Source organism: Balaenoptera acutorostrata, chromosome 7 (assembly GCF_949987535.1).
Source record: "Balaenoptera acutorostrata chromosome 7, mBalAcu1.1, whole genome shotgun sequence".
NCBI lineage: Eukaryota > Metazoa > Chordata > Mammalia > Artiodactyla > Balaenopteridae > Balaenoptera > Balaenoptera acutorostrata.
In genome coordinates, this window is record NC_080070.1 from 47010002 (window position 1) to 47033740 (window position 23739).

Genomic DNA, 23739 nt, shown 5'->3' on the forward strand with positions numbered 1-23739 from the left:
CAAAATACTGTTTGCCAGCCAGTATCCATTCTCTCTTCTATTTTTACTAGAGGTGCATAACATCACCTGCCTTGAAGTGTAGCCTTGTGATTAACTGTTGGCCAATGAGATGTAAGCAGATCTGAGGCTTCTTCTAAAAAGAACATTAAAAAACTAGGAGGAGGGACCTTTTGCCTTCTCTCACTTTCCCCTGAGTCTGGTGACATCCAGACCTCTGGGAGCCATTCTTGGACCATGAGGTGACCCTGAGAGGGGAAGTCACATGCTAAGGATGGAGGAGCAGAAACGGAGAAGCTTGAGTCCTTAGAGAAACCACACAGCCACCCTACCAATTCTGGAGTGCCTACCTCTGGACTTCTTTAATGTGAGAAAAATTAACTTCTATCTTCTTTAAGTCACTTTTCACTGGGGTTGTTCTTTTATAGCCCACTGAACTTGATCCTAGTTGATTCAGAGATGGTCTAATACTTACTTTGATTGAAAATAAATGACATCCATGGGCTGATTTTTCTCTTGGAACTTTCTGCTTCCTGCCCCTACACAGTGGCCTGGGAAGAAAAGTCAATGAAAGTTCATGTTGTTGATGTCCCTGCTTGTCCTCCCTATGCTGGGAAGTTAATCACTGTCAAGCCCCAAGGTTCCCAAAAAGGGACTGTGATACCCAGCCAGTGCCCTTGGGTAGAACGTCTAGAACAATGGTTCCTAAAGCATTGTCTGCAGGTCAGGAGCAGCAGCACCTAGAAACTTCTTAGAACTGCAAATTATCATGCCCTACCTCAGACCTGGATCAGAAATTCTGGGGGTGGGCCCAGCAATCTGTATTTTACCAAGCCCTCAGATGATTCTGATGCATGCTAAAGCCTGAGGACCACTGGGTACCCAAGAGGAACTGCTCACACTACCCGGAGGAAAAAGCATCATCAGAAATAACCAGGGTTGAAGGCATTCTTTTATGGGGTTTGGGACAAAAGAGAGCTGGAATAGTTGATGAATTGGGAGGAATGGATAGAGGAAACAGGATTTAATAAGTGCTCATCTGGACTAAGTCTTTGATTGATCTTCACAGTTGCCAAGAAATTCAAGACTGGGATGGAATTCAAGGCTTTCCATTTACCTTTGGTTCTTTATCTTTGCTTGTTGAGTGTGACCTCTCTCTACGAATGAAACATATAGAACCTCAATTTATCACGGTCACACCAGTAAGAATATTTTTCTAAGCACTAGGGAAGTCATCTTTGTGAGCGGTCAGCATAGTCTGACACACAAGGAGCCTAATTTTCACCCTTCGAGGGTAGGTTCCATTTTGGAAGCAGCTCAAGATATCTGCCAGGTTAAGTCATATGACATAGCCTGATAATTTCCCTTAGGAGTGGAAGAAGAAGTGGACCTGGAGAGGAGAGAGCAGGGGTGACCTCAGGCAGCCTCCCAGCTGGGGAACACCCGCACCGGATACCTAGGAGCTTTCGGCGAGTGGTCTAGCTGCTTGTAGGGATCACGTGCAGTTGGGCTGGGATTCATCTTTCCATTGACTTGACTTCCTCAGAGTGGCCCACCTGAACACTGAAGGGAGCTGGCTCTGCAACTGCTGTGGACCTCAGGCCTGCGGTGGTAGGCATTTATTTCAGGACTGTTTAACAACACCCATGTTAAATCTAGAAATTCTCCAGATGTATGAGCCTGACCTCCCCAAGGTAGAATCCAGAAAAGTCCAATTTCCAGCCTCATTGCAGCTAGAACACAGTCAATCTGATGGACTCATGTGAGACTCTGATTCAGAAGTGAGCAAGTGGAAGAAAGGGGCTGCATGTGGAATTGGGCTTGCTGGTGACAAAAGACAGCAAAGCTATTTGTTTTCAAAAATGGTAATTTTTGAAATGGGTCCCTGGCACAGAGGAGACATCCCTGGGCTGGCAGCAGCAGCAGGCAGCAGCTTTGCGTCAGTTCCATGACATCATAAGGCTTGAGACCCCTTTTCTGGTTCTTCCAGCCTCAAAAGAATTCTATGAGCTGCCCAATCCCTTCTTTTCTAAACTTATTTTCTGATTCATCAGCCAAAATGATCTTCTGTAGCTAGCAACTAAAAATTCTAATATAAATATGGGTATTGGAAGTTGTGAAAAAAATCAATAAAACCTCAAGGAAATGGGGGTTACCTGGAATTGGTTATCTGGTCTGGCAGGGGCTGATGACTCGGAATGTCCAGAAGAATTAGGGGATGGGACTCTGGCAGCCTGTGGTTACCTGTGGAATGAAATGCTCACTGCAGGCAAGCTTTGGGGATAGCCGGTGGCCACTCTCAGAAAACAATATAAAGGCCATGAAGCAACAAAGACTATGAGGTGAGCTGCTTCCATTTCTAGGAACCCAAAACATCCAAGTGACCTCGATTCCACTCAGGTTGCATGATCCTTGCAGGTCCTTTTGAGGTCAGGACTTTACTCTTCCAAGTCCATTCTAAGGTCACTCAGGCCCATTCTCATACCTTTCCCTTGGACTCGAAAAGGCCACAGGACCTTGTAGACTGGATTACTCTGGGGGATCAGATTTCCTCCCCTTCCACCTCCTCTCCTCCCTGCCCTCCACTTCTGCCAAGTTACAGCCACCAGGAAAAAATGATAAGACATTTATTGAATCATCTATAGCAGTTTGACATTCTTAAAATCCCGGACAAGGTTGTGAGCACAGCGGTAGCAGTGAGGTCTGTGGGGCTTATCTTTTATCGTGGAAGATGAGACCCAGGTGGGCCCGGCTCCCACAGCGAGCCTGGACCACGTCTGGGATGCCAGGGGCGTCCCCACTCCAGCCCTCACGGGCGCAAAGCTACAGAAGACAGACATAAGACAAGACACACATGGCCAAGCACAGACACATCCCAGGACATTGAGTTCAGGAAAAGGAGAAAGATGGGCACACAGCCCACTTGAGGGGTGTCCCAGATTCTTGAAGGATTCCCATGGGGGTGGCATGGAAACACTAACATTACCCACATGGAAGTCTCCTCATTCTATCCCAAGAACAAACGCCCAACTAATGGGAATAAACCTGGAATTCTGTGTCCGTCAGAGCCCACAGGCCTCCCCCTCCACCCCCCAGTGCTGGTGGTTTTACAAATGGGGCAAAGGTTAACCCAGGAGGGCTCAAAGCAGTTGACAAACAGCATGGGGTCCCCCTTTCACAGGTCTTCACCCCAGTAACCAGCTCACACCTGTGTAGTTTCCAAAGCCCTTTCACATACCAGGGCATCTCACCTCAACCTTACCCCTGACCTGTGGGGCAGATTGAAAATCACGTCCACCCATTTCTCAGATTAGGAAGCAGAGGCCCAGAGAGGTTCTGTGCCTTGGAGCACAGAGCAGGTGGTAAAGTCAGGCTAGAACGGAGGTCTCCCCTCACCACACCGACTCCACTGTTCCTCCTGCAGTCTGGAGTCCTGACAACCTCCGTAACCAGAGCCCTTCTCCTGCGCAAGGCTGAATGTTTTCTGGTCGGAAGCTTTATTGGGTGTCTTGTTCTGGCTCACGTGCAGGGGGGCACATATTGGCAGGCCCATTTCCCCATTCAGGTTTGTAAAGCATACTGGGTCCCCAGACGGTGCAGGCACTGTGCCAAGGCCACCTGTCTGTGTTTTCTCATCAGCCCGATGGGGAGGTTTGACCTGCAGATCTCCAAGTTTCCTCCCAGCTCTAGTACTTTGTGAGTTTCCCTAAAGATACATGAAGGAGTCCAGGCCAAACAACAGATCAGTGGCAAAGCTGGAAGATGCCCAGGTCCCCTGCTCCCAGCTCAGGGCTCTTCCAGAGGCATCCATGGTCACTGGGCCCAAGTAGGAACTTACGATGACGAAGCACTCCTTGCTTTCACTCTGAAGTGGCCTTGAGTGGATCAAGGGTACTCACAGAATTACAAAGAAGCCTCTTGTAGCTTTCCTTCTGGGAAGGTAGAGGGTCAGATGAAGGAGGTGGGTGATAATGGACTTGAGGGTACTTCAAGGCTTGGGCCCCGGCTCCAGCTCTCTGGCCCTATGACCTAGAGAAGCCGGTTCAGGGAGGGGTGTGGGTTAGAGAAGGAATCACTGCAGGCCCCTGGATATGTCAAGGAGGGTCACGGAGCTGCCCACTGAGACAGAGAACGTGGCCTGGCCTCAGGCACGGTGGGAAGTCATGAAGTCTGTCGTGCTGGGGACCGCCAGAGAGCCCCTGAACCCCGATTCCCACACTCTGACCCCTCACAGTTTCCCTGACAGGCTCAGCATCTTTGACTTGGAGTCCCATTTCCCCCAGGGCTGGAGTCTCTCTCGACACTGCGTGACAGGACAATCATGACAGAGGATGAGAGATTTCTTCATCCCAAGGAACACTCGGCCTCCCCTGGGTGGGTTCTGTCCCTTAGGATTGCACAGAACAAAAACAACCCCATTCTAGAGACACGGAGTCAGATAACTCTGCTCCTCTCCAGCCCAACCGTTCCCAAGGCCCTTCGGCCCCTCCTTACTCAGCATGATTTCCTACCTGTTCCTGGTCCAGGTGAATACTGCAATCCTTGCCTGGGGCCCATTCCCAGTAGATGGCTGATGTTCAGATGAGAATCTCAGAGATACAGTGGGCTCTAAAAGCTAGCTAGTCTTATTGCCCATTTTACAGATTTGAAAAAACAGGTCAGAGAGGGAAGGGTGGTACCCAGACCTTATACTGTCCCCCCACTGCCTGTGACCCTGAAGGACAGCTGCCTAACCTCCTGGAGCATTCAAAATACATCGGGTGCATCTGCTCACAAGGCTGGCAATAATTTGTTCAGAGACAAAGGGCAACCAACAGGAACCTGGAACCTCTACGAGGATGCAGGCCCACAGCTCAGGGGGCAGCATGGCATGGAGATTCGGGGTAGATTTTGCTTTTGCTATTTTGTGATGATATATATATAAAATCAAATCCTCTTCTTCCACAGTGAAGCACACCTGCTGGTGGGGGCGAGGATGAAGAAACAGGGTCCAAACTCAGGGTACCGCTCCTAGGATCTGGGGGTAGCCATTGCCCACCCAGACGTGGCACCCTGCCCCAGCCGGGACACAGCTGGGTCTGCACATCATGCCCTGTCCAACTGTCCCTGGCCTGAGCCTTCCCTCTCACTGTGGTGTCCAAATGGAAGAGACAGATGTCCCATTTCTAAGAAAGGGAAAATACACAGCATCCAACCTCCCTCCACTCACACACAAACACAGATGTTTCAGAACCGTAGATGATACACATAACAATGATGCATGCCCTTTTACCCGCCTTGGCTTTGAACTGGAGAATTACTGAAGCACAGAGCCTGGAGAAGCACTAGAAGTCGCCTCATGTCACGAATGGGGAAACTGAGGCCCAGAACAGAGAGCACTGCGTCCACTATCTCAGCAGTCTGTGCCCAACTGGGGCAGATTGTGTGTCTCTGAATCCAAGCCTGTGAGTCCTTCCAAGCAACTCAGGTCTCCCAACAGGACCTCAGATGCAAGGACCTCAAATGCAAGGACCTCAAATGCAAGCCACGTGTGCAAGGTAGTGTGACCTCAAATGCAACACACGTGGCTCCCAGACAGAGGGAAGGAGATCATGAGGCAGGTAGGTGTAGGGTGGGAAGGCCGCCACACACTCCATGGCCAGCCTGAGTCGCCGTGTGTGCCTGGAGCAGGGAAAGCAGGCCCTGTCCTTCTCTGGCTTAGCCAAGACCCAGGGTCCACAGTGCTTCACTGGACATGGGGCTTATCTCTAAACCAAGCACTAGGCCCTTCTCCAGCCACTTCGAAGGCCTCTCCAGGAACACGTCCCTAAGTCCCCTGGGCCTCTTCCTCTTTATAAAACCAAGCAAAGCAACATTCCCCATCCTCCCAAACTCTCCAAGTGTTCCAGAATGTGCCCGTGAAACAAGCCCACAAATACACTTGGAAACACCACAAGCTGACACAAATGAGGTGGGCCCCGCACATGGGCCACGGCATTCTAGCACTTTCCTCCACCTGCCCTGAACCTGGTTCTGCTCCATTTTAAGTTCTTAGGGTGTGGTCTGGTAACTTGTGGCTGGGCAGCCAGGACAGGAGTTGGGGTGCAGCCGCTCCTCCCATCAGCAGCCCCTGCTAACAAGCACGGCAGGTGTGGCTTCCCCTCCCAAACCCTAGGACACCCTGGCATCCATGCTGACTCAATGTCTAAAGCACACAGAGGGAAGTCTTTGCAGAGGTCTCCGATTTCAGTAGCTGAGCCCAAGCCAGAGAAAGCTGGTGACTGGGGCTCCTCGTGGTCCATGGGGGCGGGGGATGAAGGGGAGCCCTGGGCCCTGGGCACACGGAGGTGTAAGGTGCTTCGCGATTCACTGATATCACAGAAAGGTGGCTGGTTCATCCCAGTCGTGGCTTTGACTTCAAGGGGAACTGGGAAGGGGGAGGGCTTAGGGGCTCTATATGGTGAGTGTAGTTGGGGAAGAGTTTCTCTGAGGCATCCACCTCTCAACGTTCTGCAACTGATGCCTGGGGACAGGAGGGACAGAAGGGAGGCCACCAGATGAACCCCCGCCTACCTTGAGTCAGGGGTAAAATAATGGAGGTGGTGAAGGTCTTCTTCCATGGGTCCCTCCAAACTCTTTCCATCTCCATTCCAATCACATCCACTTTTCTGGTTCCTGGCAATATTTCTTGGGCCAAATGAAAAGCACCAGAACTTTCTCTGGCCTTAGCCCCACATCCAAACTGAAGTCTCTGACTGGAAGAGCCCTGGAGCTTTCCCACTGTCTGATACCCAGGAACTGGGCACCTGGACACCAAGATGGTGGGTGAACATGGGTCTCGCCTGCACCGAAAAGCACTCCAAGCTGGACCTCTGGCAGCCTCAGGGACTGGGCCGGGCCTAAAAAGGGCCGCGGGGTGGCGAGTAGACTCAAAGAGTCCACACCGAGAGTCAGACACTGCAGGGGGGCTGTCGGGCAGGGCCCGCCCCATATCCGCCAAAGCAAGGTCACCAGCCTCAGCTCAGAAGGCCTCCCACACAGGGTCAGGCGATCACTGAGGCTGGTGGGGACGGGGTGGGGTGGAGCTGGGGACCTGCCTGAGGTGAGCAGGGACACAAGGTAGAGGGGTAGGGATGGGATGACTTTCCCGAAATTAAGGAGTATTTACATGTCTGGGGTCAACGCCCAGGGGCCCACGGTGGGCGGGGCCAATGCCAAAACGGGGAGGGGAAATACCCATCTGCGCCCTGCATCCTTCTCCCACCTCGGGGAGCTGGGCTCCCAGCCCAGGGCCGGCCCGAAGGGAGAGAAGAGGCACAACACGCGTGGGCCGGCGCCCACCCACCCGCAGCCCCAGCCGCTGTTCCGAGGAGAGGAGGCGGGGGGGTGGGCTCAGGTGGCCAGGTTGTCGGCTGGGAGGCCAGACATGCGGATCTGGGAGCTGCTCTTGCTCAGGATGGAGAGCTGGGTGCCCCCGTTCACCCCGCTGCTGGCCAGGGACGGGTGCCGGTGCTTGAAGTCCATGGTGAAGTAGCGGTTCACCTTCCAGCTCCGCCACTTCCGCTTGATCTCCGCCTGCACCTGCGGGGGACAACTCGGGTGGTCACTTCTGGGCGGACACCCTCTCACACCTCACCTGTCCGCCTGCCTGCCCTGGGGCCCCTCCCAGGCGGGTGCTCCCATTAACAGTGGCTACAGATGAGGATCGCCTGGAGAGCTTTTAACAACCCAGATGCCCAGGCCATACCCCGGAACAATGACATCCAAATCTCTGGGGTAGGGCACCCATATGTTTTAAAGCTTCCCAGGGGATTCCAATACGCCGTTAGGGTTGAGGATCACTAAATAAAGCACCCTTCTGGGCGAAGACCGCCCCGTGTTGCTCTTAGCATGGTGCACGCAGGGCATGCCCAGTTTCAGCGTCCATGTACCCACCCCCTTCGCCAGCACCTTCGTGCGGTGTAGGCACCCTCCACCTCCAGTTCCAGCTCCCACTTCCACCGTCGGTCCTGACAAGCTACTTGTACTCCCAGCCACTCCCTGCAGGGCCCTGTTTGCCTCTCCATATCTACCCTTATCTGACCCTTCTATAGGTGGTCTGAGCTAATCTTATTTCTCAGATGCAAAAAGAGGAGGAAGCCTGCCATGGTCACCCAGCCAAGGCCCAAGCACTTGGTGCAATGACTTCTGCCCGCTCTCCAAAGCCATCCACCCATTCAGCCCCCATCCCCATCTCAGCATCTGTTCTGCACTCTGCTCAAAAGCCTCACCCTAACAGGCCTGGAAATGGAGCGTTACTAGAAGGTTCCAAGCCGCTCCCCAGGGTCCCTCAAGTCCCACTTGTACAGGGGATGGGTTTGGACAGGCAGGCTGGCCTGCTGGGGGCAGTGCTGAACTTTGGATAGGTCCCCACTCAGCACCCCTGCCCATCAACAGCCTCAGAAACTGTATGTACCATTTCCTGTGCCTTGTCCTTCCTCACTTTCAGTTTGCCCTGACTAAGGTGTGTCTTATGGTGAGAGCCCCCCCAGGTGGGTCTGCACTCAACAGTTGGTGCCTTTATGGAGGGAGCTCGGCTCCGGAGGCTGGGCCTCAGCTGCACAGCAGGCAAAGCGGGAGAGAATCTGGCACAGGGTGGAGGCCGTCAGGAGACGCCAGCACGGCTGCCGCCCCCCTCCTGTAGGTGCTGGGAGTCTGGCAGAGTCCAGGTCGGGAGGATCAGCCCTGTGCACCCAGCAGGCCACAGCCCTGTCTGCTCCCCAGCAAGCTGTACCTCCACTGCTAAGAAGGCCAGGATCTTACCTCCCCATTCAGAAAACAGTAGAGAACAGCCACCACAAAGCCCTAGGGAGAGAAGACAAACAAAACCTGAGAATGCCAGCAAGGAGCCCTCCACCCGGGGTGTGTGGGAGGCCGCAGCAGCAGGGAGTGACACCAGGAAGCAGAAAAATAAGATGATCTGAATGCAGGCACCTGCCTGGGAATCTGCGGTAAGATGGGAAAAGTTCTGTTCCACCAAGATGGCCACACCCATGAAGCCAAGTGGCTGGTGGGGGCATTCCCTCCCACCGACAACCCTGGCTTTGGATCTCATGTCCCCTTGGTCAAATCCTTCCCATTCCCAAGGGCCAGCTCTAACCCACTTCCTAGAGGAGGCCTTCCCTGCATGCCCCAGAGTGTCCTCTGGGCTCCCCAGCCAGCCCGCAGGCCCCCTGAGGGCAGCACTCCTACAGGACAGAGCAGACCTGTCTGTATCCACCACCACCTCCCCACTCCACCCTCCCTCGGCCAGACACCCTTGTACGCAGAACACACAGAACATCACGGAAGTGCCTGGTGCAGAGTAGGTGTTCGGCTCTTCTACACATATTCTTGACTTATATTCTGTGCATTTAGAATTCTTGTGCTGAGACAGGAACCCCAGGCTCTGACTCCCAGGCTGGGGCTTTGTCAACAAACCTCCCAGCCTTCCCAGGCTAAGAACCCGAACAGGTAAAATGGCTTTGAATTAAAATGGGGGAAGGGAGAGAGTCCGGTCAGATACACAGAATAACTTTGTGACCATCAAGGTCAAATACTCCTCTAAACAGCTGGGCTAGGGAGAGGCGCTCTATCCTGGGGACTTTCAAGAGAGCCACCCACCGCCTTCACTGCCCCACTCATGCGCCCCACCTGTTCATTTACTCACTATGCAACCTCGCACTGACTCACTCACCCCTTCACTCACTCATTTACAGCCCCGTTTACTGATTCCTTCATGCACGGACTTACTAGTCTCTGGCTCTCTCATTCCCTGGATCACTTATTTACGTATCTGTTCGCTCATCCCCTCTGTTCAGCTCATTCAGCTCCCTGTGGCCAGATCCTGTGCTGGGGATCTGTCTTACTTGGGTAAGACAAAGCTCCAGCACTCATGGGGTGCATGTTCTATAGGCTGAAGTCAGAAGTGGACAGAGAGGTCTCTTGAGGCCACTCCGCCCACCCCCGGGGCCGATGGTGAGGGGCGGGGAGCTGCCGCCTTTGATTGCCCAAGGGAGGCCTGGCTCAGGACACCCAGACGCAGCAGCAACATGAAAGTATCAGCATGTCTTCTCGTGGGAGCCTAGAGGGTGGACAGTAGAAAGGGCTCTCCCAGCTCCCTTCTAATCTAGTACTATTATTCCAGAGGTGGAACCTAGAATAGGTTAAAGACGTAGAACCATCAACAAGGTAGAGGCCAGGGCCCTGGCTCCCCGTGAGTTCTGCCCTCCACACACACCACGCCTACCTGGAAGGAGCCCAGCCCCAGCTCAAACACAAGTCTCTCCCTCTTGCTGACGTCCTCTGGGGAGAAAGCAAAGACCGTGTAGTGGATTCCAAATAGTGGGATGAGCAGCAGAGTGGACCGGGCGAGTCGTCTGTGGGGGAAAGAGCAAGACATCTGCTCCGGGGGCCGCCAGGGCTTGGGGCCAGAGCCATGGAGGGCAGAGAAGCCCAGTCCCAGCCCCTACTCTCCCCCAGAGCTGGGGCCCCTATCCATGGGCTCCCTCAGGATTCTCTCCCGGTGCATGCGGCCTGGGGGAGATGGTAGCCAACAGAGCCCAGGCTTCCAGAACTCCCTGGGAAGTGCTGGGGAGACATCCCCCTGTCTGCAGGGCACCCATCCCTCTAGGCCATGCCAGTATCCTGTAGAACCACTAAACATGCACATGTGAGTATGTGATTTACACAGACCCTTTTTGGGAGGTGCGAAACCTTTGGGAAAAGTGCAGTCAGGGCAAAACCCTGGGATGGGATTTGGAAGGACAACATGATGTGTCCTCAAGCAAAACAAGCATTCTCCTGCTCTGAAAAGAAGCTCCCTGTGCCTGGAAAGAGCAGCCCCTAGGGGACCACAGAGACAGTCGGCTTTCCTGAGTCTGCTGAGTCTGGGGCTAGCCAGGCACGCTCGTGGAGAGTGAGGGAGAGGCGCTGATGACAGGGAGGCAGGTGGGGAACACTGGGTAGACCACAGAAGGAGAGACTTGGGAGGGGTCCTAGGAAGGATTTACTGACTCCGAGCATAAACAATCACCATCTAGCAGGAGGAACCTGCCACCTGGGAAACTGAGTCGGGGGAGGGAAGGCTGTCTGCTCAGGTGGGAGTAGAACGGGCAAGGGAGAAACGGCCCAAGGGACCTCAGTACTCCCTGAGGCCACCTCTTCTGAGGTTCCTCTGACTGCAACTGGTTCCTAGGCCCAGTGGGGTGGGGCTCTGGTCTGAGAGGGTGGGGCACAGAAGCCACGGGAAAACATCAGGAGTAGGCATGGCGACATGTGCTCTTGTGGGTCCTGCTCTGGGGGGAGGGCGGCTCCCAGAGGGTCTCCAAGAGGGGGACCCCGTCTCTGCCCACCCCAGCAGACTGGCTCCCTTTGGATCTCCTGGAAGAGCCAGCCCCGCCCTACAGGTGCAGTCCGCCCCCTGAGCCCTCCTAGTAGAGGTCGGCCCACCAGGGTGGGCAGCGGGGTATGGAGGTGGCCGTTTGACTTGGGGCAGTCAAACCGTGTGCCCCTCCCTCCCTCCTCCCCATCCCAGGCTTTCTGGGAGAGAATGTTCTACTCAATGTGGGGCCTCCGGATTTCAGGAGAAGTAGAATCCATGGAGTCTGAGTGATGCCCTTGGCTTACCGGCATCTACTGAAAAGGAAAGGATGGGGAAGGGGAAGAAAGAAAAGCAGGGGAGGGGACACAGCGGAAGGGGAAGGAATAGCCTGGGGAGACCTTCAGGTGGACCAAGGCTCAGTCCTGGAAGGAAAAAGCCCCTCGAGTGCCCAGTGCCCACCAATCCTCCCCGTGCTCACAGACTGCCCATTCTACAGGACCTGGGGGTGCCTGGACCAGAGCGGGCGCCAACAGGATCTGATCGGGTCCCACTCAGAGCCCAGCTGAGTTTTGGAGTGGTCTAGCCTCTCATCTGTCTGTCCTCTCTCGGATGTGGCTCTTTGAAGGCAGGCATGGTACCTCACTTAACTGTCATCTGCCCTGGCCAGCACATGCCATGCACAGGGCTCACACTCGGAAAGTGTGCGTCCATGAAGGGATAACCACACGGGCCCGGGATGAACACCTTGGAGCCCTTGACACTGAGCGTGACCTGGGAGCCCAGGTCCTGCTCATGCTCATCTCCAGGCACCCAGAGGGCAGCAGGAAGTGTTGGGTGGAGAATGAAAGTCCAAAAAGAAGAGGAAAGTGGTCTGGAAACGCAGGCATGTGGACATCTTGGGGGTGCCTCTGTGACCCTGCCTAAAGGGGTTACTGTAAAAGAGCAGCTTAACTGAAGAAGCTGAGGAGGGAAGGCAGCCTTGGGATGTACCTGCGGTCCCTGCCTTCTTGCCTCCTCTCCCCAGAATGGATCTGTTTCCAGGGATCTGCCCCTGAAGTTTGAAAAGTGCCCTGGAAACCAAAAGGCCAAACTTCTCCAGCTTTCGTGGTGGTGGTGGATGGGACGGGTTTGGTACGTGAGAAACACCACCTTTCAGGCCCATCCCAGCCCCAGGCAGATGTGGCAAATGCAGCAGGGCATCCCACAGTATAGTCCAAGGGCAACACCTTCCCTCCCCTGTGGCCCCAATGCAGCCCAGGAATAATCAGGGACTTCTGCCAGGGACCCAGGGCATCCCCATGACTCCTTTTGGTAGATGGGACAGTGGAGGCAGGTGAGGAAGTCACTAGATCTCAGAGTCCGAGGACCTCTGTCCTTCGGAGGCCTTGGAATGGGAACATATGGTGTGAACCTTGGAACCCCGCGTTGAGGAGTCACAGACTCACACTACGATCTGATTAACCCAGAGAGACCGCAGCACAGGGCCTTAGCCTCTGTCTTCCTGCCCCAAGCAGGCATCACTGGGCAGAAGAGGCCTAAAGAATACAAAGAAGAGCTCCAACGGTCAGAGCCCCCCAAATTCCAGTGGGCTCCCCCACTTAAAGGAATGTGCAAGTTGGAGCTGAGGTTCCAGCAAGAGATGCCCCAGGGACTAGTGCCTAGGACTCCCTGGGTCCAAATCCTCACCCTGCCAACTGTGTGGCCTTGAGCGAGTCATTTCACCTCTCTGGGCTTCAGTTTCCTCACCTGTAAAATGAGGATACTACAAGTACCCACCTAATAGGCTCGTGTGGGGAGTCAGCCACTCAGCACGTTCGGTGGGAGTGAGGTGCATGGGGTGAGGGTCCCGCCCCCTGCAGGAGGACGGTCTAAATGAACTCAAGCTCAAGGCCCTTAGAAATAATTTGGCAGTTGCAAAGATTGAAACCCAGAGAAGTGGGGATTTGCGGAGGACCACACATCACGACAGCAGCAGCGGCAGAGGCTTCAAAGCTGCTTCCCGCTCAGCACCGGCCGCGCCCCAGCTGCCCCACAGTGGCCACAGCCCCATGCCCGCAACCTCCCCTCCTGCCCCAGGCCACGAGGTTGCAGAGAACTCACAAGACACACAGATGTCAACATGCAACAGCTGGGAAAGGGCTTGGGGCTGGAGGCACAGGCTCGCTCCCTGCTCTCCTCCAGCCTGGGCGGACGCAAGCTCCGGGCGGTGGCAACAGCAGCATGCGTCCCCCTCCCGTCCAGAACAGCCACGCCACGCACACTTACAGAGTAATGGTGGACAGTTCTGACATCTTGCAAGAGTGCTGCTGAGCCCGCTGTGGCCTGCAGTAGCATTTCTGCACGCAGCTGCTGGGTGTGACAAGATGGGCATTTCTGTCAGCTGAGGGCACTGGGCAACGAGAAACTGAGGTGGGACTTAGGGTGACACGGCTCACAGGGCGGGCGGAGAGGCCCAGGGTGTAGAGACAGGGCTGGGGCATCACGTGAAGGAGAAGGGGGAAGCCAAGGGCCGAGAGGTGGTCAGCTCTGGACATAGAAATACACACCTCTACACATATACGTGTGTGCACGGACACACAGGCACATGCGAGCCCTCACACTGGGAAACCGACAGGTGGTGGGGTTCGGGAGGGGGGGAACACGTGTGTTTGGAAGGTGGGGCCTGACTGGGGCTCACACAGGGGACCAGGAACTGTCTCCAGAGTCAGCTCCAGGCACAGAGCATGGCCTTGATGGAGATCCCTCAGCTAGATGGGCAGCTGGAAACTCACGCCATGGACCTCACGCTGGCCCAGCCCTGGAATCAGGCCATTTCTGCACTTGCTTGTGAAAACCAACTGGAGCGTCCACTGGTCTTCCCCCCCTCCCTCCCCTCCCGCACCTTCTTCTGACTGAGCCCCCGGGTACCTCAGTGTGGGCCTAAGGGGAGCAGAGGTAGGATGGATGGAGCAGACCCATGAAACACTACACATCCACCATGTAAGTTAAAACGAAGTGAAAAATCCACTTCCTGGGTTGCCTGAGCCACACTACAAGGGCTCAACAGCCACAGGTAGCTAGTGGTTCCTGTGCTGGACAGCACAGATCTGGGGCATTTGCAACACTGCCGAGAGTTCTACTGCACAGTGCTGGCTAGACTTCTCGATAAAAGTTCAGAGGGCAGGGGCTGAAGGCTGAGAGAGCACCTTTCGGGCTCTGCCCCGCCGCCTGCAGAAACGAGTCACCTTAAGGAGCCACCCACAGGTGGGCCCAGGATGCTTGTCCAGCTCTACCTGGCACTGGGCGAGGCACAGAGCTCTGCCTCCTCAGAGAGCTATCAGGCTCAATCTCCACCTCTTCTAGCCCCTCACGGTCCTGCTTATGCTTCGGTTGGCCCAACTCATTTGTTTCCATCTCTGACAAACATGGAAGAAATGGAGTGAGAGCTGTGTCATCTCGTCAGACTGCAGGAGAGGTGCCCATTTCACACACCCTCCTCAGGCACCGTGTGGCCGAGCTCCTAGTAGCTGCCGGTGAACTGATCAACCTGAGGGGGTCGGATGCAAATGAGAACAGATATGCACAAAGAGGCCAGACCTTTGGCATTCATGGATTCGTAATTTGTGATTCCCACTCTTTAAGAGTAAGTCTGAAGGTCCCTGACATGTAGTGACACGTCATTTTGCTGAGGCGAACATGTGAATCACACACTTCAAAGATGGGGCAAGCCGAGGTCCACCCAGCATCCTTGCCTCAGTTATGTCTGTGATTCTCTCATTTAATTAACAACATGCTTCAATTCACACCAGACTGTGAGATGGGAACTAGTGAACCATTATACAGATGGGGGATGTTATGATGCTCTGCTACCCAGACCAGCAGTATCAGTACCACCTGAGAGCTTCTTAGAAGTGAGAATTTCAGTGGCTGGCTCAGACCTGCTGCCTCAGAATCTGCATTTTAACAAAATCCCTAGGTGCTCCACCCGCAAATCAAAATTCCAGGAACACAGTTGTGAGGAAGTCATGTATTTGAGAAGTTTTTCATGTGCCTCAATGAATGTCAAAGGTCTGTTTTGTACACATACAAAGAGACAGATGGACACATATAAGTATGTTTTCCTCAATAATTAAAAGAGCTTAATTGGGTATTCAGGAATGGAAGCCATTCTAGTCTTCAAATTTATTCTCTACCTTGCCCAGATTGAAAGGTTGACTACTCTCTCCTACAGCCAGTGGCCTGACCCCTCAACCTTGGCCTGGGTGAGCCACAGAAATCAGGGTCCAGGAGCCCAAGAACCCAAACCTCAGATGTCACTTCCTACACACCCAAACTCTAAACCTTCAGCTGTTCTCCTCTGAGACCCCCTTTCCCCAAACCTCCAATGACTGTTCAAAAGGATCCAGTGAAAAGAAACAAACAGGAAAATGGGTGGCAGAAAAGCCAGAGACAGGCATGAGAAAGAAAGACGTCAGAATCTCTGAAAAGTCACTTGTTAGTGAAAAATAGAAAAGAAATTCAATCAAGAGGAAGAGATAAACCTAGGCTGGCTGATCAGCTCAGTTCTTATTTGGATCCAAGGGAGGATAAGAAACTCAGACAAGGGTAGCAGATGGGGGCTGCTTGGAGAGCAGCGTCAGCCTGAATGGGAAGGCAGGAGAACCCCACAGTAGGGGCACGGCTCACACCCACATCTGGAAGTCAGGGAGCCCTGGCTCCCAGGCCTGACTCTGCCAAGGCTTTGCTGTGTGTCTGCAGGAAGGTCAAAGCCATTTCCAGGTCTCGACACTGCCATCTATAACCCAGGGATGCAGCACCTGGTTTCTTCTGACCCTGCTTTGGTCTCAAGCTAAACTCCACGAATGCTGCAGTGCCTTTTGCGTGCAAGGCTGCCTGGGCTGTAGCCCCAGGATGCTAGACAGAGACCCCTGCAGGGGAACCCTTTGTGGGCAGCACCCCTGTCTATTTCACCCTGATCCTAGTGGTCAGCATAGCACTGGACACTCGGCAGGCCCACAGAATGTTGTGACCTGAGCTAAACATTCTCCATAGGGTCCCTCCTGGTGCTAAGATGCCGTGTACCCCCAGAGCCCTGGCCCAGTCCCCAGGGAGGCACTCCCCACCACACTGGTACTCCAGCCACCAGCCCAGTTCAGCAGATCTTGGAGTTTCCCTGCCCACCCTCCTTCTCCCCCACCACTGAGGACCAGCCAGCCCTCAGTGCCCCTTGCCTAACCTGGGGGGTCGGGGCACCTGAGCTCAAAGCTTTGTTTGGCCACTAACTTGCTGATTTTAGGTGTTGCCACTTTCCTTCTCTGGACTTCAGTTTCTCCATCTGCAAAATGGGGGCAAACATTCCCTACTGCCAGTCTCTAACAGGAGCTGTCAGGATAGGGTGCTCCCAGACAAGGGAGAGAGTGCTTTGGAAGGAGAAGATAGAGCCCCATGTGAACTGGGAGCCTTAGGCTGTGGGCTCAGTTCCTGGACTGAGAGCTTCCCGGCTGCACTTCTGCCTAGACATGGAAGAGTCTGTCTTCAGAGGCGAATACCATCCCTCCGACGCTGGGTAGGTCACAGCCCTGCTGAGCTATATACTATTGGGTTGGCCAAAAAGTTCGTTCGGCTAACATGTTACGGAAAAACCTGAACAAACTTTTTGGCCAACCCAATACATCACGGTGTCTGTTCTCCTTCCTTTACCCCAAGGTGCCGTGGGGACCTGCTCTGTGGGGTGCCTTAGGGAAATACAGATGGGGTTTCCCTCCCCGACCCCAGACCCAAGAGGCAGCTCCCAATGCCCATCGTGCAGCAGGGAGAGCACTGGAAATAGAGCAGCTCCCTACAGGGCCAGGCCTGAGATGCTCTCAGCACAATCAGTGTCTGCCCTGAAACCTCACCCTCCTTTTTCTCAACCAGTTGGCTTCTCACAGAGGTAAACTCTGGTCCCCAAGACAAGGCAGGCTAACCCTGACCCCAGAATGGGGCTGAGCCCAAACCCTCTGCCCCAAACCAAGTCGAGCCTAAGCGCAGGCTTAGCCCCGACCCAGGCCCACACTCCATGCCTGGCCACTGCCCAAGTCCTGAGCCCAGCCACTCCTTCTACCAGCCAGTGAGAGAATGGAGGTGGCTCAGGGCCACTGTCCCCCTGCAGGAGCCCCAGCCCCCAACAGGTCCCTCTGCGGCTGGGTCGGGAGCGCCGTCTTGGTCTATGGAGGAGGACAAACCCTTATCATCTGAGCAGCTGGAATCAACCTACAGAAGGGGAGTGAATGCTGGTCTGAGGGCACAGGCAGGGGGTCCTCTCGGGCTTTCTTGGGGATGTCCAGGCTTAAATTTGTTCTGGAAACAGAGGGAAAAACCGGAAAGCTGTTGTGGGCAGATGTGAAGGGATATCAGTCCATCACATAACTCTGTTGACCCAAGGGCACTCGGACGCAGCCCCGAAATCTCCCTCTCCTACCATGTCATGCCCCTTTTTTAATCCCCCCCATTGTCTACCCACCTCCCCACCTGCAGCAGACACCTCCCAGCTCAAGGCACTCCAGGTGGGGCAGTTTTTTACAAGGCTGGAACCCACTGGGGCCTCTTCTTCCAGGAAGCCTTGTTTAACACTATCTTCTTGCCTGTAAAGTCTTTGAGGGTAGAAATGATGGTGCAGTCAAGTTTGAAGTCAAGGGTCTGCCTGCATTGTGGCTATGGCTTCATTCCTGCTGGATTCATCTAACTTCACTGATAACTAGTTCCCTTGGCTGTAAAATGGGGATTATATTTAATCCAGATTTGCTGTGTGGGCATTAAACGTGCATGTACTGAATGGCAAGTGTTTTTAAATGCTCTGCAGTTCTTAGCGGCATGGCCACTTTGAATGTCCCTCACTTTCGCCAGTAGGGTCTCCTTGACCCTGGAAACACTCAAACATGTTGCTGCATTTAATGGGATCAAGCTGATCCCTTGTCCTGTGTCAGCCCTCCCACCTGGCTTGCAGACCACATCCACCTGAGGTTTAATCTTTGGGGCTTGAGACGAGCACAAGTTTAGATTTCTCTAAAAAAAAAAATTTGCTGAGATTTGAGGGGGATTTTTTACATGATAAAAGTAAACCAACTACAGCCATACCCCTGAGATATTGTGGGTTCAGTTCCAGACCACAGCAATAAAGCGAATATCGAAGCAAATATTGCAATAAAGCAACTCACATCAATTTTGTGGTTTCCCAGTGCATATAAGGGTTATGTTTACACTATCCTGTAGTCTGTTAAGTGTGCAATAGCATAATGTCTAGAAAACAAATGTACATACCTTAATTTGAAAACACTTCATTGCTAAAAAATGCTACTCATCTGAGCCTTCAGTGAGTCATAGTAGTAACAAAGATCACTGATCACAGATCACCACAACAACTGTAATAATGAAAAAGTTTGAAATATTGCGAGAATTACCAAAATGTGATGCAGAGACACGAAGTGAGCAAATGCTATTGGAAAAATGGGGCTGACAGACTTGTTCAACACAGGGTTGTCACAAACCTTTAATCTGTAATAAAAGCAATATCTGCGAAGCACAGTAAAGAGAAGCATGATAAAACGAGGCATGCCTGCAGCTGGTTCTTTAAACGTTTGTACTTAAATGTATAAACGCTGTGCTAATTACAGATGGTTCTTATCTATGCATTAGGAAGGCCTGACAAGACTCTACAGCTCCCAGTCTACAATTTACCTTGAAAACCCTGGCTCCACACTTCCCTCCCTCCAGACCCTGGGGTTCTTGCTGCCTGGGGCGGGATGTCCAAGCTGGTAAAGTATGTCCGGGGGTCGGTAGAGTGTCCTTACTGAAGCTGCAGCTGAGCCACCATGTGTGTCCCTGCACAGGCAGAGTGAGGGGAAGCTAGGAGAGGCCCCAGAGGAGAGTCCCAGGGACCTCAGAAGAAGAAACAGATCCTACCAGGAAGCAAGGTGGGGCGGGAGCTGGGGGAACCATGGTTGCTTAGAGCTCAAAGGAGAGACAAGGCCGACTTTGCTACCCACCAGCTTCAGAGGTCCGAGATGACTGCTGGCGTGGGAACCAAGCCACCCTCAAGCAGGATAAGCAGGCCAGACTTAAGGACGTGGTTTCTGACACTGGACCAGAAAAGGTGAGGGGAGCGGCGGGGCCCTGTTTTGTGGCTCGTGGAGACGAAGGCAGGAATGATCTCTCCAGGGCAGTTACTTGCAGAGAGCTGGCCCTACCAGCCCCTCAGGGCAGGGCCTCCAAGAGTTTATGACTTATGTGGATGAACAATTTTCAGCTACATAACATACACGTATAAGCAAAGGTTGGTAAACATTTGCCAAAACATGAAAAAAATAAAGGGCAATAAATGGAGAGCCAAAAGAAGGAGGGGAGGGGCGGTCAATGTAATCATCCTACACGCGGGGAGAAACAAGCCTGACGGAGCCAGGCCCTAGGCTAATCCCTGCCCCCAGCGGAAGGGCTGCCACAGGAGAGGTACCCAGGCTGAACAGAGACCAAGGCAATCTCCACTGACCCAGGGAAGCCTCAAGGAGCCTGAGGGAAGGATCTGGCGCTGGTCCCTGAGCAGTTCCTGCCTCTCCCTCTCTCGGGGACAATGGCAGGGTGGCGGAGCCCTCTGCTGGAGTCTCTCTGCTGTCCCACTTGTCCACTGGGCAGCCATCAAGGTTCTGAGCCCCAGGTTGCAGCCTCTGACGGAGGCCGGACCAGCCCCCTCTGGTGCCACGAGAGCACTTCAGCTCCTTCTCACCTGCTCTCCTCTTAAACTGAGGACGCAACACATACGGCTTCCACGGCAGAGACTGTCCTCAGATTCCCTGTGCCTATCTGGCCCCTCCAGCCAATCACAGGGGACCAACCTGCCTCCCCGGGGCCGGAAGTGCCTCCACAGCACACACACCCAGCTGGTCATGCTCCTGACCACAACGCAAGAAGGGTGAGATGGAAGACGGCTGAAGGAGAGGTGGGCAACTATATTTTAAAGGTACTCTAACCCAAAAGAATTCTTGCCAATGCCCATGCTAGGGTACCCCGTCAGCGACACCCAGGCCTTCTCCTCTGTCCTGTGTGCAGGGCCCATACAGCTGTTGGACTTGACCATGGCATTCACCTAATGGTACTTACAAGTAGATGCTGGACTCATTGCCTCCCATGTCTGGAGACTGAAGTTTCTGCACGAGGATGACAATGATGCCGATGAAAAGCACAAAGTTAACCTGAAAAGCAAAGAAAAAACAGATGAAAATGATTCTGAGCAAAGACTTTCCACGTCCCTGCCTCTGCACTGTCTGTTATTCCCCCAACAGGGCCCTCCTCCCATCCAGTCAAGATCCCATCTAGGCTTATAATCTAAGATGGCAGCATGAGAACACTCATTCACCCCCCAGCCTCCCTCCATATCACTGAAATGACAGAAGAGAGAGAGATGAAGAATTCCATAAGAGTACTGAGAAATAGCAAAGATTATCATGAGTGAGCCAGAAAAGGGAGCAATTTCTGGAAAAGAAAGAGCAAACAGTGTCAGGGTGATGGAAAAACTACAATGCCAACCAGAGAAGAGGCTATCGCAGAGGTGAGAGCCGTCCTCTGGAGAAACTCCAAGTCCAGAGTCATTGAATATGGAAAACCAGAATGGACAACCATAAGCATTATTAATTAAAGGACTGCCTGGGAATAGCAATAGCGTTTACCTTCAGACAAAAGCTCTCTAAACAAAGTGGGAAGCTGTGTGTATGGTGAGAAAGGAGGAGGGAGGGGAGCAAATAAAAAGAAACAAGGTGACTACACAGCAACATCTGGCTGTAGCAAAGCAGCACTCAAGGAGAAAATGTAGAGCCTAACACTAACTTAAGAAAAAATAATAAATATTAAAAATAAAATACTTAACCATTCAAATCAAAATCTAGGGAAAGAGTACCACAAATTTAAGTTATACAAGAAAGAAGTTAAAGATAAAAATTCATTAAAGAAATACAGGGCTTCCCTGGTGGCGCAGTGGTTGAGAATCTGCCTGCCAATGCAGGGGACACGGGTTCGAGCCCTGGTCTGGGAAGATCCCACATGCTGTGGAGCAACTAGGCCCGTGAGCCACAACTACTGAGCCTGCGCGTCTGGAGCCTGTGCTCCGCAACAAGAGAGGCCGCGATAGTGAGAGGCCCACGCACCGCGATGAAGAGTGGCCCCTGCTTGCCGCAACTAGAGAAAGCCCTCGTACAGAAACAAAGACCCAACACAGCCAAAAATAAATAAATAAATAAACTCCAATCGCTTTGGAAAAAAAAAAAAAGTAGACTTGATAGATAAAAATAAAATGTTTTGGTTTTGCTCTGCTTGTTTCCACAGATCAAGTAGAATGATAAAGCATCCTCCAGAGGGCAGGATGTCAGTCCTGCTTTCTACTGCATGCTCAGTGTCTAATCAGTACCCGGGATTTAGCACAGTAAATACTGTTAACTGCATATGTTAGTCCAAAAGGAGAAAATGCAATTAAACACATTTAGGGATGAGAAAGAGGACAACAGATGTATAGAATATTTTAAATCATCACGAGGAAAAAAATCAAACAAAATGGGAAAATATAAATTAATAAAATTAAATCAAGATGTAGAAAATCAGAATAGAGCAATGACCTCAGGAGAAATTTAAAAAGTACTCAAAGATGTATGCATTAAAAGGCACCAGCCCAGATAATTTTACTGGCCACTTTCATAACACCTTTAGGGAGAATGTAATTTACATACTACTTCATTATTTAAAAGCTTATAAAAAGAAAACCTCCCAAATTACCTATGAAGCTAACAAAACTCTAGTACAAAACCTAGACAAGGACAGAAAGTGTGTGCGTGCACACACACGCACGCACACACACACACCTAAAACCAGAGAACTTACAAAGAACAATGTAAAAACTATAAACAAAATATTAACAAATAGAATTTAGCAATGCATTAAAAGAACAAACAGATCACGGCCATAAAGGTTTTATGTCAGGAATGCAAAAAGAAATCTACTAATATTTGTTACATTAACAGATTAAAACAACGAACTACCTTTATCCCACATAAGATTGGTGAACAGTTCAGTAATGGAAACATCAACAAAAACATAAGAAATGAGCACTTTCGTACTCTGCCTGTGGAGGGCAATTTGATATCCATGAAAATGTTAAATGTATACATCCTTTGTCCCAGAAATTCCACTCCTGGGATTTACTCTAAAGCATATTCACACGTAACTCGAGTATACACAAATATATCCACCACAACATTGTTCATCATGAACATAAACTGGAATATTATAAATGTCCATCACTAAGGGAATGATCAATTAATGTCTCCAAAACACATTTGATAAAATTCAACACCTATTCCTGATTTTTTACAAATAAACACTAAAACAAGCCAGGAATAGAAACTTTCCTAATTCAGTGAAGGCAACTGCCCAAAACTATAGCAAACACCATCCTCAAAGAAACCAAGGAATAAACAGTATAAATATTGGAAATGAAAAGTAAAGAGTATTTCCATTTATAGATCATGTAATTTTCCATGAGAACCAACTGAAAATGGATAAGAACCAATAAAAGAGCTTCAAAAGGTAACCAAGAAAAGAAAAAAATACACAAAAACTAGTAGCTTCCCTAAGTCCCAGCACAAATACACGCACTAGAAAATATAACGAAAGAATGATTCCTAGACACAAGACGAGCACAAACTGAAAGACACCATAAAGGGAAAGCTAACAAGACAACTAAAAAAAAAACTGTCAAAATGACTCTATGAGAAAGACTGAATAAATGGAGAACCACGCCATATTCTTGGAAAGGAAGACTCAATATTTTAAGAAAACCACTTCTCCAAATTTGTTTATAAATTCAATGGAGTTCCTATAAAAATCTCAACCAGCTTTTTTTGCAACTTGACAAATTTGCAACTCGACAATTTTGAAAGTCCATCTGAAAAAGTAAATGTGCGAGAAAGTTTGGAAGGGGAAAAAAATAAGGAAGGGGATATGAGCACACCAGATATCAAAACATGCTGCCAGTTTACAGTAACTTGCCACAGGAACAGCCAAATAGAGTAGTAACATGGAGTAGGAAGTCTGGAACTAAATACAAGTAGAGTACATTGAGTGTTTACGATAAAGTGGCGTTTCTACATAATAGAGAAAGAAGGACCTATTCAATAAAAAGAACTGAGAGGGTGGATGTCCACCCATTAGGAGAAAAATAAGGTTAGATATCATTTCAGATCAGACAGAGAAATAAAATTTCAGATGGATTAAAGGCATATGTGTAATAATGCAATCTACAAAATTGTTATAAAACAAGTAAGAATACTTTTATATCTTAAGGTTGGGAAAGACTTCCATAAATGAGAAATAAGGCTCAGAATTCATGATGAGAAAGCCTGACGGTTTGACTATATAAAATTATG

The 23739-nt window shown here is 51.5% G+C and overlaps 1 protein-coding gene across 4 annotated transcripts in view; it reads right to left on the reverse strand.

Annotated features, from left to right (window-relative positions):
- Window positions 1-2608: 2608 nt before the first annotated feature.
- ADCYAP1R1 (ADCYAP receptor type I) overlaps window positions 2609-23739 on the reverse strand; it is a 56406-nt gene continuing 35275 nt past the window's right edge. The window contains exons 13-17 of one of the 4 annotated variants that reach the window (XM_028164761.2): window positions 20429-20520; window positions 13583-13663; window positions 10244-10373; window positions 8779-8820; window positions 2609-7557 (exon numbers count right to left, since the gene is read on the reverse strand). In XM_028164761.2, the coding sequence (XP_028020562.2) occupies window positions 7369-7557; window positions 8779-8820; window positions 10244-10373; window positions 13583-13663; window positions 20429-20520 (534 nt within the window). In that variant the 3' untranslated portion in view covers window positions 2609-7368. Of the gene's footprint in view, window positions 7558-8778; window positions 8821-10243; window positions 10374-13582; window positions 13667-18971; window positions 19157-20428; window positions 20521-23739 lie in introns of those variants that run through there. The other 3 variants (XM_028164760.2, XM_028164762.2, XM_028164763.2) reach the window with 3 other exon arrangements.